This window comes from Elgaria multicarinata, chromosome 6 (genome assembly GCF_023053635.1).
Source record: "Elgaria multicarinata webbii isolate HBS135686 ecotype San Diego chromosome 6, rElgMul1.1.pri, whole genome shotgun sequence".
NCBI lineage: Eukaryota > Metazoa > Chordata > Lepidosauria > Squamata > Anguidae > Elgaria > Elgaria multicarinata.
In genome coordinates this window covers 25884768-25905408 of record NC_086176.1, presented here as the reverse complement: position 1 = coordinate 25905408, position 20641 = coordinate 25884768, and the positions used below count along the sequence as shown (strand labels likewise).

The 20641-nt window shown below is 44.3% G+C and overlaps 1 protein-coding gene across 1 annotated transcript; it reads right to left on the bottom strand.

The window, feature by feature from the left end:
- Positions 1 to 1664: 1664 nt before the first annotated feature.
- Positions 1665 to 18838, bottom strand: ALDOB (aldolase, fructose-bisphosphate B). Its single transcript, XM_063129180.1, has 9 exons — positions 18728 to 18838; positions 9282 to 9398; positions 8034 to 8245; positions 7461 to 7515; positions 6850 to 7010; positions 6639 to 6722; positions 4398 to 4572; positions 2913 to 3112; positions 1665 to 2198 (listed from the first exon to the last, which is right to left on the bottom strand). The coding sequence occupies exons 2-9, from the start codon at positions 9391 to 9393 to the stop codon at positions 2103 to 2105; spliced, it is 1095 nt and encodes a 364-aa protein (XP_062985250.1). The 5' UTR covers positions 9394 to 9398; positions 18728 to 18838; the 3' UTR covers positions 1665 to 2102.
- Positions 18839 to 20641: the final 1803 nt, after the last annotated feature.

The following is a 20641-nucleotide window of genomic DNA, read 5'->3' as shown; positions in this document are numbered from 1 at the left end:
ATAGGACTGTGAGACATTTTGTCATGTGGCTTCAATACCAAATTGGTTTTGAAGGGTGTTTACACAAACTTTCCCTTCAATATACCAGAAGTTTAAGTTGACCTGCATCCTTCTTAATTGGCATAACGCTCACGAATTGTGCACTTGAATATTGGAGCCGGAATACAAAATGTCTCCTAAGAAGCAGCACTGAAAACTGTGGCTGGTTATAGCACTGTTACAATTAAAGGTCTTTCAACATACTCAGTTCTTTCAGGCCATCATTGGAAGAGGCACTGAAATAGTGCAGTGTCACCTCTTCCGTTTGAAGTGGGCACACATTACTGCAGAGTTCAGTGTTATAATCAAAACCATCTGCACAAGTTAATAGTAAAGTGTACCCATTCAGGGCTAAACAGTCCTGTCAGTTTGTGCCAGAGCAAATACAGCCTACATAAGCTAGTGTGGGGTAATGGATGAAGGAGACCTGTCTTCATATGCCCATTCAGCCATGAAGCTCATCAGGGGTGCTCAGGCAAGGGCTGTTGCTAGGCACTTAAAAGACTGGACGCTCAGACCCAGATGACACAAAACTGCATAGGTTCATTCATTATTTGTATCTGCAAATTTAGAAATAATTACAAGGATTTCCTAAGAAGCAAAGCTGGCTAATTAATTTCAAATAAATGAGTCAGTTGATTTGCACTCCTGACCCAAATCATCCCAAATTAATGGGAAAAGAATTTTTTTCTACATTCAATTTTCGTAGGAACATAAGAAGTTGCATTATCCTGAGTCAAGCCAAGGGTCCATCTAGCCCAGTATTGCTGGCAGTGGCTCTCCAGGGTTTCAGCCAGAGGTGTATGTTTTTTCCTGCTCTACCAGATGCCAGGGATTGAACCTGGAACCTGCTGCATGAGAACAGGTGCTCTATGGCCTAGCTATGGCCCTTCAGAGCACTGTCTATATGCATGGAAAGCCCCAGCTGCAGGAAAAAAACCTTGGGGACTTAACCCAACTTTTCCCTCTGGAGCGAGGCCAGTACAGTACATCTGCTGTCTATCCTAACTCCAGAGTCACAGCGGAGCCGTGACCAGGCAGATGGCGACCCCTGATGGGTTGCCATCTGCCTGGGCATGGGGTGGGCCCAACCGCCAGAAACCCCAGAGTTTTCCTGAAGCAGCAGAAGCGCAGGGTTTAGCTTATCACAGTGGCAACCCACCATATAGGCAGCCCTCCCTCCCAATGCAGGGGGAAGAATGGGTGAGGGGATTGCAGCATATGGAAAGGGGAGTTAACCCTTTCCTCCATTAAAAAAAACCCTGCTATATTACTTGGCACTGAAAATATTGTTGGCAGGATATATAACCAAGAGATACTTGTGCTGTTCCTGGCATAATGCTTTAGGGTCAAACCTTTCATATGCAAAAAGAGAAACGGGGTAATGCCTCTTCGCTTGGACCAGTCAAGCCACTTGAGCCCCACTTTCATCCACTTTTGGGTCAGGGACCTGCCAGGCCTCTCAGCTCACTGCACTTAAGGCTTGTGAAGACTGTCTGGTTCTCTGAAAAAACCCAAAAAATAAATTAAACACCCCTCCAAGAACACTCCAATGAAAGGAATAGTTGAGGATCAACGATGAATATGCCATAGGACAAGAAATGAATGGCAATTATACACGTGGGTAACGTTTCATACACATTTATTCTTTCCACAGTGGCAGGAACTGTATTCACAGTTTATGGATTGAGAACATCACAGATTGAAAAAGGTATTTTGTGTTGCCTGTTCTAGGTTAGCTGGAAGTTTTATTCATTAATAACAACATCGGGGCTGAAGTTATATAGCTCTCCAGTTGGTTATGGAAGCCAACTACGGGGAAAAACCAGCTGCCCAAATCAGAGGATTAAAGGCAGTAAGTGAAGGATCTCCAATGTCCATAAAAACTGTCCAATTCCTTTGGAATGTGTTGGTGCGTTGTGCAATGGATTACAAGTGTGCAATGGTGCCTATTATCCCAATCCATTTATTTGCAGCTTCCTAGCTGGATGTGGTGTTCAATGATCTGTTTGTTTTCCTGCCAGCTTCAAGGTGGGGGCAAGCTAGCTACATGGTTTTGTGAACTAGTACGTGTAACTGGCAGTAAAAAGCGACTCAGTGGCTGCTGTGCTGGTCTTCTCAGAAGTGGTGTATTGGCCTTTGCTAGCTAAACCATTAATCTGAAAGAAAGAAAGAAAGAAAAAAGAACATCTTAGTAACTATCAAAATAATAAGAACTGGAAAGAAGCAAAGTACCCAAACAGTGTGGGCCTGTTCAGACAACGTGCTTAGGCTGCTAACCATTTTGCAGCAAATGGTTAGTGAGCGTGTTTGAACTATAGTTATGTAGCCACCATGGTTAGCAATGGTTCACGTGAAATGCTAAACCATGTTTAGCTCAAAATGCTTCATCACCGTGGCTTAGCGTGTTGTCTGAACAGGATTTTTGTTAAGGTGACCATATGAACGGGAGGAGAGTGCCCCTGTACGGTTGCATAGAAAAGGGAATTTCAGCAAGTGTCATTTGTATGCATGCAGCACCTGGTGAAATCCCCTCTCCATCACAACAGTTAAAGCTGCAGGAGTATAGCTAGAGTGTCCAGATACAAAAGAGGGCAGGGCTCCTGCAGCTTTAACTGTTGTGATGAAGAGGGCATTTCACCAGGTGCGGCATGCATACAAATCATACCTGCTGAAATTCCCGTTTCTATACAACTGTTAAAGATACAGGAGCCCAGTCCTCCTTTCCATATGGTCACCCTAGTCTGTGTGTGTTCTCAAGTATAGTCTCAACATCGCAGCAAAGTACTTCTATATCATCTTCATTGCCAACTCAGTTGAGAAGCAAACTTGTCCCGTTCATTTCCGGCTCTTTTGCCTGGAAGCTGACTCACCTTTGCCCGTTTGCAAAAGGCCTCTTGGGCGGCCTTCTTGTTCTCAGGTTTGCCACACCACGCAGCTAATGCCGAAGCTTGTAGGGCCCGTCCGTATGAGAAAGTCAGCTTCCAAGGTTTAGGCAGTGGGCACAGGTTGATGGCATTGAGGTTGATGGAAGCCTCCTCTTCACTTTGGCCCCCAGAAAGGAAGCAGATTCCTGCCATTCGAATCAGAACACAGGAGACAGAAGGTTACAGGACAAAGTGTCAAAGCATTTGGGATACTCTTAGAATTAGATCCATCTCTGTTGCTGGAGGCTCAAGCAGCTCAGAGTGCCTTTCACCAGCTTCGGCTGGTTCGCCAGCTTCAGCTGGTTCGCCAGCTTCGGCCTCTCCTGGACAGGGATAACTTGGCCACGGTGCTACAGGCATTGGTAACCTCAAGATTGGATTACTGCAATGCGCTCTATGTGGGGCTGCCCTTAAAGCTGCTGCGGAAGCTGGAGCTAGTGCAGAATGCTGCAGCTCGGCTGTTGTCTAGAGCTGCCCCTTTCCAGCATGTAACTCCTCTGCTGAGGGAACTGCACTAGCTGCCTATTCGCTACCGGGCCAGGTTTAAGCTTCTTGTCCTAGTACAAAGCCCTAAACAACTTGGGACCAGGATACCTGAGAGAGTGCCATCTCCCCTACCAACCTGCCCAGTCACAGAGGTCATCCGATGGTCTGTTCCTGGTGGTTCCACATAGATCCATCCTCTGATTGGAGTCCACCAGGGGAAGAGCCTTCAGCGTGGTGCCGCCCCCCCCCCCCCCCGCCCTGGAATTCCCTGCCTATGGAGGTCAGGCAGGCGCCAACTTTGTATTCCTTTCAGCGCCTCCTGAAAACGTCATTATTCCAGGAAGGCTTTCCTTAATGACTAGCCACAGTTTACTGTACTGTACTTTTAAAATCTATTTTAAAGTGTTTTATTCTGTTTTTATTTTATTTTATCTTGTACACCGCTCCGGAATTTTCAATGGGGAGCGGTATATAAATATTGTAAATAAATAAATAAAACGAAGAGAGAGGGATGGAGGTAGGGCTGGGTACGTCACAGCGTAGGGCCTAGTCCAGCTGGTGTGTCTGCAATGCTAGCTGCCGCACCTTGCATATAATAATATATAATTATTTCTTACCCGCCTCTCCCTCTGGATCGAGGCGGGGAACAACATTGAATACAAACATATTATAAAATACATAAAACAGATTAAAAATATATAAAAGTAATCTATTATTAAAGTAACAGCCGGACATCTTAAAATTCGACTGGGTAGGCCTGTTGGAAGAGATCAGTCTTCATAGCTTTTTTAAATTCCGAAAGACTGTGAAGTGGGCAAATCTCTCCCAGCAGGCCATCCCACAGTCTGGGAGCAGCAGAAGAGAAGGTCCTCTGGGTAATGGTCAAAACACCTGCAGGGCATGAGGTTGAGGAAGGCTGCTAGACAGCAAGGACAGAAGTCTTACCGGGCACAGAGGCAGGGACTGTGCGACGGAGAGCTGTAACCGTGGCCATGGCCACCTCTTCAGCAGTGTACTTCTTCGTGCAAGCATGTCCAGCGGTCACCATGTTGGGCTTCAGCAGTGTTCCCTCCAGGTAGACATGGTGATCATTCAGGGCCTTGTAAACCGCAGCCAGCACCTGGAACACAATAAGAAGGGTTTTAGTATAGAGAATTGTATTGATGGAATCCATCTTAGGCGGACTCCTGCCCTGAGCGATAAACAAAGTGGGAGTGAAGCACCAACCGTGCAATCCTAGGCAGGCTTACTCAAAAGTAAATCCCGCTTTCTTCGATGGGGCTTACTCTCAGGTACGCAGGATTGCATCCTTACATACATACAGTGGTGGCCAAAATTGTGGACACTTTTTGAAATTTTCATGATTTGCAACTTTGCATGCTTATAGAAAATGTCCTGTTTCACGAAATTCAAAAGTTTATATATCAATTGAAGGACCTGATTCACGTAACACAACAATCCGGCTTCTTTTCCTGCGTGTCCAATCAACTCTTTTGTACGTATGCACACTTTTAATTTGAGAAATACTTCAAATAGTCACACAATCTCCAATTGCACTTCAGTTACAGAGCAAACAGCAAAACTGACTTTCCCCAACTTGAAACATGATGTATCGCAGCTACTGCCATGTGATTGGTCCCCAGAACAAGGACTGTGATTGGCCAGTAGGGTTTGCAATTCCAATCCGCTTCTTCACTCAATCACACCCGAGTTTGTTTTTAGACTAAAGTAAGCATAGCTTTTTTTGTACTGCAGATATTTGCATTCTGTTTTTTGTATTGAATCAGCATTAAATTCTCTTTCAATTGATGTATAAACATTTGAATTTTGTGAAACAGAACATTTTCTATAAGCACGCAAAGTTGCAAAACATGAAAATTTCAAAAAGTGTCCACAATTTTGGCCAGTGCTGTAGATTGTTTGCTGCAGGCATGATCTTTGCTTCTTTTCATGAGCCCAGGGTTATGCAGTATGGCTTAGGTCTGAACATCAGACCTAATGATGTTATGGCAGCCAGGATGATCAGGGGTCTGGAAACAAAGCCCTATGAAGAGAGACTGAAAGAACTGTTTAGCCTGGAAAAGAGAAGATTGAGGGGAGACATGATAGCACTCTTCAAATACTTGAAAGGTTGTCACACAGAGGAGGGCCAGGATCTCTTCTCGATCCTCCCAGAGTGCAGGACACGGAATAACGGGCTCAAGTTAAAGGAAGCCAGATTCCAGCTGGACATCAGGAAAAACTTCCTGACTGTTAGAGCAGTATGACAATGGAAACCTAGGGAGGTTGTGGGCTCTCCCACACTAGAGGCATTCAAGAGGCAGCTGGACAAGCATCTGTCAGGGATGCTTTAAGGTGGATTCCTGCATTGAGCAGGGGGTTAGACTCGATGGCCTTGTAGGCCCCTTCCAACTCTGCTATTCTATGATCAGCTAGAGAGACACAAACTATGCTGGAGGTGAGAAGGAAATTCTCTTGCGCAGAGGTTCATCTAGCCCCCACAGGGGAAGCCTTCATGTCAAGACTGTTATCATGCAGGAGGAGGAGGCTATCAAAGCCATGATGGCTATATATTACCTCCAGTATCAGAGATAGTATTTATTTATTTCACTTATATACCGCTCCCATAGCCAGGGCTCTCTGGGCGGTTTACAGAATGCCTTTGTAGCCCAGTTGCTGGCGGCACTATTGCACTCATGTCTTTCTGTGGACTTCCAATCAAGTAGGTGGGCCTTTGGTGTGATCTAGCAGGGCTCTTCTTACATTCTTATTTAGCCAAACATTTGAGCGAGTGATTATTGGTGTCCTAATGTTTTTGACAAGTCTGTTGTTTTTTGCTTTTTGCTGCTTTTGTATTTTAATCACTCATTCACTGGGTTTGGACCATGATCACCAACAGTGGGTTAAATAGCCAATGGTGGGTAATTGTGTTGTCTGTCGGGACTTTTTCACACCATGGCTGGTTATTCAGCCGAAATAACCAACACAAATAGCCAATGCTGTGCAGAGTTGATTATTTGAACAACCATTGCTTATTGTGTCTTGTGTCGGGCACTGTTGACTGTTTCGTCGCACACAGTTGGTTATTTTGGGCAAAGTGTCCTGAGGTTTAGAAATACATTTTCATTAAAGAGGTTATCCTCATTGTGGTGTAGGAAAATGGTGCATTCCTGGTAACAGCCTTACTTTCTCTGTCACATACTGGCACCGCTGGAGGTCATGGTCTCCATCAGGTAAGATCTCAGGTTCCACAATGGGGACTAGTCCATGCTGAAGATTAAAAAGACACACAGAGAAAGAGAGAGATCTGAGTAGCCTGTATTTGTGACTAATGATGCTACAAACATCAAGGAAAGAAGCTAACTGCTATCAGAAACACACTGAAACCATTTTATACCTGTTGGCAGATACTGGCATAACGTGCCAGTGTGTTAGCGTTCTCCTGGATGGCAAGAGTAGAAGGAGTTGTATCTGTGATTTTCAGCACGGCACGCCACTTGCCAAAGTCAGCGCCATCTTTCTTATACTGGGCACAACGTTCACCAAGGCCATCCAGACCTTTAACACAAACAAAGGAAAGATCTCTTAATGTAGTCTTAAAGCTTTGCATTCCAAAGGTGGGAGGTGGATTTTGAAGCTTTAGACAGAAATGCCTGCCAATACTGCCTCTGTCCTATACTCTTCCTTCTTGGGAGGGTAATAGTCACCTTCCTTGCTTTGTCTTCCCCACCTCCTCTGACCATGCCTCTATTCTACATACTTTAGTTTCCTTACTTTAGTTTCTTCACTCCTTGAGTTTTCTAGAATAAACTCACCTGCCTCCAGTGTTCGATTCCCCCCCACCCCGTATAAGTCCTCCTTTTCTCTAGTGTGAAGTTCTCCCCCACAACCTACAACCTAAAAGACTTCCACAACAACTATGCTGATTGGCACCATTCTTTGACTGACCCTTCCACTTTAGAAGTTGAAACGTTTATGAACATTCTGCGACACCCACAAATAGCTCACCTTGAATGGTGGTTTCTGCATTTGTTCCTGCCAACGGGGCCGTGCCTTTATCCAGCTGTGAATATGTAACACAAGTGTTAGCTAAAGGCTGCCAAAAGGACTATATTGGGAAGTCCACTGTCATTGCATAGAAACAGTGGTTTGGTTGAACACTGACTGCACCGATGCATGTTTGATCTATGTGATCTGCATTACTGCAGGTTGGCTGCACGTTACCTACATGGCCTATAGCGTGTTAGCCCCAAATCTTCCTATTCTACACTGTCCCTGCTTTCAGAAGTATCATATGACTGCAGCCCCTCCTTTGCAATATTAAAGCTACAGAGGGAGGGTCAGATGTAGGGTGCTTCCATACAGAGAACTCCTATGGAATGGAAGAATGGAAGAAACGGTGAATGGAATGGAAGAAACGGTGGGAAAATACAAGAAGGTTGCAAATGGTCCCCACTGTAAAAATTCTGTGAATGAGGCAGAGTGATCGCACAATAGCAGCCTCGTCTGGAAGCACCCATAAACTGGGCATTGCTGTTTTTCTACAGTGAACTCTGGAAAAGGATCTTGAAGATCATTCACCTTGATGCCAACCACTATGCCCTTGTCCTTGATGACAGCTGGGAAGGGCTTCCCGGTGTTGTCCTTCTGATAGAGGGTCTCATGGAAGAAAATTACTCCTCCAATCTGCTGGTTGATGGAGGCATCTGAAGAGAAGAGGATATCACGGAAGGCACGGCGATTCTCTTCCGTGTTCTCCACTTTGATGCGCTGCAGCCTGTTACCCATAGTACCTATGAAAAGCCATCAAATGCCAGAGAATGTGTTGGTTGGACTTCAAAATACACCTAATTTATATCCAATTTACCTGTCCCCCTACACTCATTTATATCAGGTTCAATGAGCTCAGTGTGAGCATATGGGGGGCAAATATTCAAGCATCATGCTCAGTTATTTCTCCAGTTCTAACAGCTGTGGGACATGATCTGAATGACCTTCCTGGGCTGCCCCACTTCAGACTGGAGTTGTGGGAATTCATGTTGAAATGCCTCCTCACATTAAAAAAAGAAAAGGAAAAAAAGAAGCTCCCAGCTCATAGAAAACTGATTGACCAATTGAAGATCCTATTCATGTACTGCTAGAACACTCTGCTTGCTCTATGTATAATGATCTCAGAATCAAATACATTCATCTGTTGTTAAGTTAGTTCAAGGGAAGCCCATCCCTTGTTAAGGCTTGTTTCCTATTGTCTGATGCTGAGAAGAATGTATCTTTTAGAAATTCCAAATTCCTTGTCAATGCTCCACAAATACATGCCACTAAGTCTAAAAGCTGTATGGAGAACTATTCAACTCTTCATGGTTTGTTGGTGACGTTTTAAATTGTAAAGTGTTTCGTTCTGTGTTTTACTCTGTGATGGCAATTTGCTAAGACAATATAAAGAACTTCTCTCTCCCAATGTAATAGTTTTCTAGGCACAGATAGTTTTTGATGTGGCACATTCAAATTTGCTCCCCCTTGCCTGCAGTCCAAAGCTGTACAGCCCAGGAAGGGCTGTACCACGTGATTAGAGTTTAATGTGCAGCTTGCCTCTGAATTTCCTTCTTTGGCTGTGGATGGCAATTCTGAACACAGACCTCATCTCTACTGTGAATGGAGCACCTTCATAGCTTCGGCTATGGGGCGGTATATAAATGTAATAAATAAATAAATGAATGAATTGAAATAAAAGGTTTGATTTGGCTTTACTTCCCTCATCATCTCAAAGGGATGGGGCAGGGAACCTGAGAAGAAATAACAACATATTAATAGTAATTCAATCAAACTCACCCACAGATTCATCTGCAGCCAGGATTCCTTTGCCTGGAGCTACGATCTTCTGAGCAATCTCAGCGAGGGCTTTCTTTTGCTCGGGAGAGAGCGCTGGAAACTGGTGGGTCATGATGGCTGAAAGCAAAATCACAGGTCCAAATGTGAATAAATTCAATCCAGTTTTTGAACCATTTTGAGGTTTCCTTTTGCATTCCAGCAGCAAGACAGAATAAGACAATAAAAAAAAAATTAAGAGGATACATTGTACCCAAACACACACACACACACAACCAACTTAACAAAAAATAAACATGATCTAGACAAATAATCTTTACCTAGTCAAAATATTAAAACACTGTATAAATCAGGCACCATATACATCTTCGTGGACTGACTTGGGAAATCTACTTGATGGTGCTGTCCTTTCTTAGAATCCCCTCATCCACAAGTGTATCCAAAATTTAAAAAGCAAGTATACATACTCTGGATTATTTAATAATTAAGGCCTAACTAATTTGTAATTGTGAGTACACTATTGCTTAGCATACGTACTGCCTTGTGGAATTGGACCAAGCCTACCTAGTCTAGCATTCTTTGAAAAAATACAGAAAGCATCAAGTTCTCTGGGAATTGGCTAATAGTTCATGGCCTATTTTCCATCCCTCCCCAATATAGTATGTGGACACCTGAGAATTTTAAAAAAACAAAACACCTGAAAAAGTTATAAGTTGGTTTTATTCTCATGCAGTAGCTAGCTATTCATTTGCTCATTAGGGAAATATAATCAGAGAAACCCAAGATAAAATGACCACCAGTATTTCCTCGTGTTGGGTCTTTGAGACGCAAGAAATTGGTGCTCCGTTTTTCCAGCCTTTCCTGCTTTTGAGACACAAGGTTATAGCAGCAAATGGGGCTATTGCTTTCAGCGTCTTAGAAAAGTGGATAGTGAAAAGAACGTTTATTGCTGAGACAATGAGAAGGAGCTTGAGTCACAGTAGCTTGGGAAAAATAATGTTATCAGAGGCATTAAGCCTCATGTGGATGTCAATCAAGCTGACGTTTGATAGAGATCCCCGTTGCTAAGTAGTGTGTTCCTAATTCCTGTCCATATGCAGCATCAGTTGCTCTTTTGGAGATGGAAAGCAAAGCTCAGATAGGATCAGCCAGTACCTAGCCAACTTTGTAGGCAAACGTGCACCAGTTGGGCAGCTCAGGTAGGGTCACTCATGCAAGTAACAATACTTCTGCAGAGGTGTATTTGCATCTAGGCCTGGGGTATAGATCCTCAGCCCCACCTAGGGTTCTGATCTAGCCTTCCACCACGATTGCCCAGAGATGGCCACACACCCTTCCCCCTACCGCTGAACGTTTGTAATTTCCCCACTTTTGTACATTTCCCCCCACCCCATTTTAAAAGGTTGGCATGCCTGTCCTGAGGCTTCATTGCTGGCAATAAGGCCTTTAAGATAGAAAACGCTGGCATGTTTGGGCCCTTGCGCTTTTAGCCTTCGGCCCCACCCACCACTGGAATCCAGCTTCCAGGAACTTCTCTGAAATAGCATTCAGCCCCCAGGTAGAAAGAGGTTCAACACCCCTGCTCTACGCTAAGGAAGTAGGGAACGGCACAATTCTGGAAAGGCAAGCAGGAGCATCGGCCAGACTCCGAGGAGCTTCCAGGTCTTTCACCATTGTCTCCCAAGACCCAAGGGTTGCCGTCAGAAGATGGTGCACCTTCTGGTACATTGTAGACAACCAGAAGTGAAAAGGTAGAGCGGCCCCTTTCCCACTTTTCTTCACTGGAAACTGGCCACCCTGGAACTTACTTGCCCTTAAAAAACAACATGGAGGAAAAGATGTGACAGGGCTGCAGAGAAAGTGTGGTCAAGCTCTCAAAGAGTAGGCAGATGGGCCACTGAAAATCTAGACCAGAGTCCTGAGCAGGGCACCTCTAATTGCAGGCTCAGCAAAGTTCTCTTCCACCATAGATCAGGACGTTCGTTCCTAAGTAACACTCAGTTCTTCCGCACGGCACACACTCTGCCCCAGAGCTAATAAACCCCTGTGCTAACAAAGCTCCGTCTCTTGCCTGGCTTGTTTTCCGAGTGTTTGCTAATGTGTTTCCGTGGATAGCTTTTAACTCTTTCTTGGGTATTCATGCGCACCTAGGAAGCTTTCAAGCACATAGAAAATGGGTTAATTTCTCTGTGTCACATGGAGGGCAGCTGGATGGGCAATCAGCTAATCATTAATGACTAATGTTGCTATCTTGAATTGCAAAAGCTTCCTTGCCCTTCTCTCTCTGCAATTTCAGGTTCTGGCCAAGGTAACAGTTTATATTCGCCTTCCAGGGGTGTTAGGACAACTCCCACCAATGGCCACGCTGGCTAGGGATGATGGAAGCAGTAGTCAAACACATCTGGAGGGCACCAGCTTGGGAAAGCTGATTTAGATGGCTACATTTATTAGCATCAGCCATCATGGCAGCTAAAGGTGCAAGTGATTCTTAAAATCCAGATTGCATTACAGGGCACTCTTCTGCCTGGCTAGGGGCTGCTTCATGCACGGACTGACAAGAGTCCCTGCAAAAACCTAGCAAGGCCCACTTGCTACCCAACAATTCTTCCCTTTTCTCTTCATCTTAACCATTCCGTGCAGCTTCGCTGGAATGCAAAAGTTGTTTTGTTTTAAATTATGGCGTGCGTAAAACTGTTTGGTTTGAAGATAGCCTTCATCATTTCCCTCTCATTTTTATCGTATCTGCTTCCCATATCTACTAGTAGGATCTGAACGGATGGTGAACCTCACCACAGCGTGCATCAAAGTTAGGTTATAAGGGAAAGGATTGAAAAGAAAATGTGCAGCAACATTGTTCTCAGAAGCAAGCCCCATTTTACTGTGGCAGAGAGTTTCGAGACTCTTCATTGCTCAAGAAGCACACAAATTAAGGAACAGCCTGCAACAGTATTGGTGTTGTAAAGCAATAGCTGTGCACCTTGGCAGAGTCCCAAATTATCACACTTGGAAGGAATCATTCAGGTTAAAGGTCTGTTTAAGCCTACATAAGGAGTTAACTGGGTTACAGCATTTTGATCCCAATGAAAAGCTTGTCCAAAAAGCATATCCAAATTGCGGGGCATCTATTTAGCCCAAATTCTACATCTGCAGAGGGTGCAAAAGGCCATTAAGGGAAGGCTCAATCTTTGTCGATTCTAACAGCACAGCGCTTCTCTGCATCAGAACTTAAATTCCCAAACTGCAACCTAACTGGCAACTTAGTATCAACCATTCTTCTCAGATTACTCCATCTTATTCTTTGTGTACATTATTCAGAGGTAGATCACCTCTGAATATGGAGGTTCCATTTCGCAGACTAACAAAAGGCCAGGGTGGCCCAAGGTGTTCCCTTCCTCTGAAAACAACTGTACTCAAAGCAAACATAGTAGCAAGGTGGCATTTCCTCTCAGCTGGGATTAACAGCATTGCTTCTCTAGAAATAGGTTTTGGCCATTCATTTGATGGAGCTTTATAAATTACAAGCAGTGGTGCAGTTAGATCATTTTAGGTTCTGAACTTAATGGTCTTATGGAGAGTTCTCTGCAATCCTATACATGTGTAGATAGAGAAAAACAAAGTCCTACAACTCCCAGGCATGCTAGGAGTTGTAGGACTTTCTCTACACACACACAGGATTGCACCCTGCCAATTTTTAAAATGAATGCTTTCCAAACATAAAAGATTCAAACCTAGAAAAGGCATTGCAGTTGTACAGAACGTTGTTTTGGCAGAATTTAAGAGACGTCAGTGGCATTTTAAGCAAACAAGGTTGCTTGCCTAATTCGGTCCCTGGCAGAGATACAACAGGACATTGACATGAATTGTCAATAGTACTGGAATTTAGCCATCTTTCTCTTTGCTTAGGGCAAAGGAGCAACAAAAAGAAAGCTGAACGAAATCTCCACTGACATCAGCCGAAAGGTTGTCCTTCTGTTAATATTACAACAGACTGTGGACCAAAGTGCAGGGTCTTAGGGGAGTAAATGAGGGAAGTCGGGACAATTTCCAAACGGCTGGCCCATCGTCGCTTTCAGGTCACCTTAAAAAGTGGAGGTGTGATGGCAGTGGTGTGGGTTGTGGGTTAAAAAGAAAGAAAAAAAGAAAGCCAACACACACTTTTCCATTTTTCCCCATCCCCTGGTTTTTCATACCACCTAGCGGAATGAAGCGTTTTGAACAATTCAAAACCTTGCACGATCTCTTGTGGAAGTTTGGTTGGCCCTAATAAAGCAGGAGTGCATAACCTTTTTGGCCCCAAGGGCTGCATGTGATGCATGGGGGGGGGGTCGAGGGCCATGTGGGTACTGATACAAACGTCTCTTTCTTCGCTGCTAGAAGCTGAAGGGAAAAAGTAATCCATGAGGAGTGTTAGGGGAGCAGGTGGAGAGAACCATCCTTCCCCCAGCAATCCTCATCCAGAAAACTTGCTACTCCATCCAACAGATTGCACTTTCCTTGCTGATCATTGGGAAACTGGCAGGGGGAGGGAATTTGGTGGCAGGTGGGGGCGGGGTGTCAGGAAACCCTGGGCTGTAGGCAATGCACCCCTTTAATAAAAGTTTTGCCCATTTGAGTGGGGTTGGGTGGAGGTGCAGTCCTGCAACATAAAACAGGGAACAAACACTTAAGATTTGCTCCCTTGAAAACTCAATTGCACAGCGTGAACAGCCCAAATTGCCCATGTTTATTAATCTGGAATAATTATTAACTGCTGATTCTGCAGGTACACTGCAGGGCTAAAGGCAAAGGACGCAGGGTCAAAACACCCAGTTTATATTCGTTTAAAGTTCTTCCCAGTAACTAAGCCTTCCCCAACCTTTTTAGAATGGGGAAAAAACTTCACAGGCGTCAGGAAACCACCCCCAAACTGGTGGTTGGAAGAAAGGCGGTGGAGTTGGGAGAAGGGGTGTGGCCACCTGGGGAATGCTGGAAGGATGGATTGGGACTCTAGGAGGGCCACCTTTGGCCCCTGGGCCTGAGGTTTTGCACCCATGCTAAACAGGGTTGAGTTTAATGAGGGCAGGGATTGACATGGCCTAAAATCCCTCATTCCGAGGGATTCCTCATATCTGAGTTTGTTTTAAGGAGTTGTCTTCCAGCTGTCTCCATTTCAGCTCATGCAAAAAACAACATGAGGCCTGTTGGCTGGTTATCACTCTTCCTAAGGCAACCGATAAAAGGGTGCAGCTCATAATAATTAACTGTCCCCATGAACTCCTTTTTAATCTTCAGACAGCTTTATTCTGTACTGCTGAAGAACAAGTGTTTGCCTGCTAAACATGCTGGATTACGTCTTCTAGGGGGACTGAGGGCCATTTTGCACATTACATAGAGGAAAATCCAGGCTTGTTACTGAGTATATACTCAAAATGGAGGTGTAGACATTTACAGCTTACCTGTATATTACACAATTGCATTAAAAAAATCTTTGAAAGGAACATTTTAGAATTAATGCTTGACTGCATAGGGGAAGAGAGGCCAAAAATGTCTGGGGTGGGTGGGAGAGCGGCTGAGAAGACAGCTTTAAGGAAAAGGAAGCGGTGATATATATATATATATATATATATACACACACACACACACACACACACACACACACACACACACACATATATATATATATATATATATACACACACACACACACAAGTACTTTCAGGAATTGTTTGAACCTGCAGGAAATGTGCAGTGTAAGGCAGCAGAGGGGCCGCTTCCATGTGTCACTGGGCAGTGGCAGATGGTCCTTGGTACTACCAAGGCTGAAAGGCAGGGCAAACCACAGGCCTTGGAAGGCCAAAAACACACAAAAATATCTGATTACTTTTGACAACCTTTTCAAGGAGGGAAGCTCCCATATCAATAACTGAATTATGAGGGTAGAATAAAGGGATTAAGGGCACAATCCTACGCATGTTTAGACAGGGAAAAAAGCCTTACAATGTAGCTAGCTGGAGCATGCTGAGATTTGTAGACCTTTTCCTGTCTAAACATGCATACCATGGCACTCTAAAGCAGTTTGAAATGCAGCTTTTCCTTTTGGTGTTTATATACATATATATGCTTATTTAGGGTGACCATATGAAAGGGAGGACAGGGCTCCTGTATCTTTAACAGTTGCATAGAAAAGGGAATTTCAGCAGGTGTCATTTGTATATATGGAGAACCTGGTGAAATTCCCTCTTCATCACCACAGTGAAAGCTGCAGGAGCTATGCTAGAGTGACCAGATTTAAAAGACGGCAGGGCACCTGCAGCTTTAACTGTTGTGATTAAATACATTCAGTATTAAATTGAAAAACAAATCCCAAAGCAGGGTGCTCTAAGACCCATTCTTGACAATGTGTTTTTTTAAGGGCAGCATAACTCTAGCATTGTTATCAACCTATAAAAAAGCAAGTTATCAACAGCATTTTTAAAGTAAAGGGATTTCCACCTTTCATGTGGAGAGCTAGTTTATGGGCCATATATAGTCCATATATAGAAACAGGGGCTCCTGAGGAATAGTCACATGTGGTTTGAAAAAATGAGGGACACCCACCCTTCCTAAATAGCATTCCCAACAGTTACCCTCCAAAACTTCACAAAAATGAGAGCAGCCAGCTCTGATGTTAGGGGAGATGGTAGAAGAGGAAGTTATGAAATGTTTTTTAGACCAGTTTATCCTGTAGTAAGAAATTACCACATGGCCGGTGCATGTGGCATACTTTAAAAGCAACCCTATTGAACGGCCGTGGCAGGAGGAGGAGGGTCAGGGTGTTATTTGCTAGGATTGCACTCACCAAACAGAGCCCAACACAGCCAAGAATAGCGGCCCACATGGGTCTCAGTAAACCTCCTTTTTGGTAGCTTTCCTGGGACTTCCAAACCATGCTACGACAACACACGTCTGATTGCCAATGATTGTAAAGGCCCGGCGTGGGTATGCATATAGTAAGAACCTTCTGCATGTATAGACAGTGACAAAGAGGATTTGTTTTCCCAATAGGTTTTGCAACCCTTGACTCGATTGAAGCCAGGTTAGGTGGAAAATAATCGGGATCTACCGGTAAATCTCTGGATGATTTGCAGTAGACAGCCAAGTATTGCCAACACCCAACTGTTTCGCAATAGTAACAACAAAATGACCAGCTTCTCCTGCTGTCCTTAATTCTACTGCTCAGTTGTAGAAAGCTTACTGTAACCAGGAGTTGATTTTTGGATAGAAGGACTCTAGGATCGGTTCAGTTCTGGTATTCAAAATCCCTGGGCTCAGAATCCTTTTATTCTAAGTGTGTGCCTTTTGCACGTGATTCTGGTTGGTGGACCTCGGGTTCTGAGAAAAAATAAAGCAGGGCCATAAAGCATAAAGGGTAGGCTTGCACGCCCCAAAGAATGGATAGTGTACCCCAGAATCCTGTCTTGTACAGCAAAAGCTTTTTGGCTTCACCTCATAGGGCTTTCCTGAGGTTTTTCTTTCTTGCTTTGGATAAAAGTATTCACTTGGGGGAGGCAGGGTTGGTTTGGGAGCTGTAACAATGGGGCTGCAGGTGTGTGTGGGGGGGTTACCCTTCCAAGGGTGCATCCCTTGATCCACAGCGAATGGCAACCTGGGGGCAGATGATTTAAATCATAAAAGAAGCACACTAGGAGGGTGTTAGCCCCAGACCAAGGCTCTGGCCCCAATCCAAAACGCCCCCCTATAAAGCTACCAGGAGATCTGATCATGGATTTCCTACATCACATCTAGTTTGATTTTATACAGGAAGCCAGACATTACAGAAGCAGCAAAGTTCTGAGTGGTTCTGCAGCTTCTAGGGCAGGAAGCTCCTTGCATGATTGGCGAGTATATCTCAGAATCCTCAGCAATGATGTAGGAGACTCTGGGCTGCACCCTCAATTTGTGTGGGGAGACACCTACTCCATTCTGTCTAGGAGAGCTGAACCCTTTTAGCAAAGTTAGAGGATATAAAGATACTTGCTAACAGTGGCTCAGCTTAGACCCTGGACTTAATGAGCCAAAGGGGGATTCCCTTTAGATGTCCACTTTGCCCAAGTGGTGGTGGATTAGGACTACTATCAGCAGAGGCCCTTTCTTTCCCCGCCCTGCATTTAGGCAGAAGGCGTGCACAAAAATAGAGGGAATACCCCTTCACAGCTTACGGCGTGGAGGAACCTGTGGCCACCCAGATGTTACTGAACTACAAATCCCATCATCCCTGACTGTTGCCCATGATGGCTGGGATTGATGGGAGTTGGAGTCCAACCACATATCAAGGGCGGAGGTTTGCCACTCCTGGCTTAAAGGATGGTAAGAGAGAGGCAACTGGACTCTGAGGACATGCCTCCTCGGAGTGCATTTCCAACCCCTGACCTGCGTAAATTTCGAAGTTTCTAGCTTGTATACAAGGGTTTTCTATACAACGGTTCAAGATACAGGAGCCCAATCCTTCTTCTCATAAGGTCACCTTAGCTAACATGGGCAGGCTAGTGCCCACTGGGACTGACTCTGTTCACCACAGCATCCTTTCATTCTTCCTTTAAAATAACAAACAAACTTTAAAGTCAGGCAGCTGACTGGGCATGAAGATTGTTACAGGTACAACAAAACGGTGCTTTATCCCCAAATACTTGTGTTTAGCATCAGGGCAGCAGAAGTTAATTCAAATTTATTCCTGTAACTAATCACGATGGTGCTATGATAAGAGTTTAAAATGGGAAATGCCACGAATTCACAGTTTTGTTTTTTAAAAACTCAAGAGTTCACAAATTGTTTGTTTTGCTTTTATATATCAGGAATGTAAACGCAGTTAGAAAGCATGGAATGGCAATGGTGGTGGCAGAAGAAGATAAATGTTCGTTGTGGCCTCACAACCGGAGGCTGACTAAAGGGAAGCAGTCTGAATTGGCATTTTGCTAACGCAGGGTGTGATAGAACTCCTCTCTTGGGAAGAATTTAGTGCTAGGTATTACAACTGATCCTGAAAAAGGCACCCCACTTTATTGGTACTGTACTGGGCATCATTCGTGCTGACAGTGGGGAGAACATGTCTGAATTAGTTGTTTAAAAGGTCAGTAGCAAGACTATATGAATATTTCTGAGAATTACACTCGGGTGGGGGGGAGAGGGGGAATCATCATTTGTTAAAAAGCAAAAGGTAGAAAACGGGGGGGGGGGAGTCCGAGCTTTCTTTACTGACTTAGAGCAACAAAATGCAGTGTATCATCACAATCTTGTATAGTTGGAAACCCCATTGAGTTCAGTGGGCTTACTCCCAAAGGAAGCGCTCAAAGGATTAGGTTATAGAGGTTTTCCGGGAGAAGTCTAGCATAAACATTCAAGCATGCATTAATAACACAGAAGTTTCTCACACATGCACGCCCACACCTCGTCTCATCGCTTCTCAGAACACGCATTAATGCCACGCCACGTACCGTTTGGGTAGATTGTCTCGGCCTCTGCCAGATGTTCCTGTTGGAGAGGTGGCTGCAATCAAACAGGCCGAATTCTGCAACGCTGAAACATTTTATACCTTGGCGTGTAATGTTACTAGTTAACTTCCCCTTTTTTCTCTCTTCCTCCTCTTCAAGCTGGTTGGAGAGGTGTGAAATGCTCAGCAGCTTTGACTGGCTGAAGCGTGGCAGTGTTCAGCCAATGAGTTTTGCCCCTCTTCCCCTCCCACCCCTACACGTACATACAGTTTTCCTATGTACTGACATGTAATACTTGATGTAATGCACGTGTAAGAAAAACAACACGTGAGCTTTTGCAGACAGGCTATCACCACAACACTATATATGCCTACTCAGAAGTAAGGCCCCTTGCGTTTCAATGGCCACATATTCCCTGGTAAGCATGCATAGGATTGCAGCATGAATGTTACGAAATGCTACCTGCCTACACACGGATATACAAGTCATTACAAAAAGCTATTTTCTGTAGGAATTAGTGTGCAACCTGTCTGTAGGGTTGCTAATTTTACAGGCTTGGGCAGAATTTAACTCTCTGGGCAGTTGCCAGAATTAGAAGATGCAATGGCAGAAATACTTACAGCAAAGCTGTTTTTGCAATGCATGACTGCCATGCACATGCAGCCATAGTGCGCATATGTGCATTCAAGTGTCATAAGAAAGGCAGGTCAATATTTTGCCATTTTTACTGTTCTGTGTGTACATGTTAGTTCACTATTTGGGAGCCTTTGTAATCTGTCCTGTTGAAAAGACAGAAGTACTAGGGAGTCAATAAGAAACTTAGAGAGCGTTTCATAAGATCTATTTTTCTGTTTGAATTTTTGCAGGCAAATATACGTGGAGCTAGTTTGGAAGGATCCTGTCCTTCAAATGGATTTTGTTTTTCAAATGTGTGTTCTCAAGACATAAAATGTAATCTACATATGGTCAAAACCATTTAGCTCTTCTATTCCCCCACCTCCTTCCAATTTGATTCTTTCCATGTGGGAAGAAAAGCACTTTGTGCATGCACAGAAGCATTTAACTTTGTTTGGTTTTTAAAAAACAAACATCACTAACCCTATTGTGTCTTCTGATGATTACACACGTGTGTTTTCACTGCGCATTTAATCAGCTGCCTAGTGAGTGTACATGTCAAGAAATATATGCATGTTCTGGGAATATGCAATTTGCTCACATTGGAGGTGGGGGGAGACATTTGAATGATTCCCAATAGTCACATAAAAGCTGCATTCATTGTATGAGGGGGGGAAAGCGTATTTTCAGCACAGCTTTCCTGCACTCCAAGTAGGTCCTGGTGTCTGTTTGCAATTGACTGGATGCTTGGAGCCAAGGGATTATGTTCAGCTAACATGGTCTCAGATACAGCACAAACACTCTGTGGCCTTGAACATTAGACCTTATTTTCATTCAGAGATGCAATGTTTGCTAGACACTGACGTTCTCGCCTTTCATGAGTCAAGAGGCAGGCAGGACCTTTAGCTGTGGGTGCTGCAAGCAACAGCCGGCTTCTGGAGACAGGGATAGAACCAACATTACTCGCCGCCAGTAAGATTTTGGCTCCCCATCAACCATTAAATTCAGCTGTTGCCCCAGGATTGTACCCTGGGGGGAATCTACACTACTGCTTTTAAAGCGCTTTAAAGCGCTTTGAAAACGTTTTGAAACCTGTATATGCAGTGTGTCCTGGGCCCCAACAGTTGTCAAAACTGTTATAAAGTGCTTTAAAGCAGTAGTGTAGATCCCTCCCCTGTGTGACAGATTGCTAACAACCATTTCATAGCTGTTTAGCAACAACATTGTGCTAGAAGCAGCTCAATATTTTGCCATTGTTTATTTCTCTCTCTCCCACCCCCAACCCCTTTTTATACGTGGCCA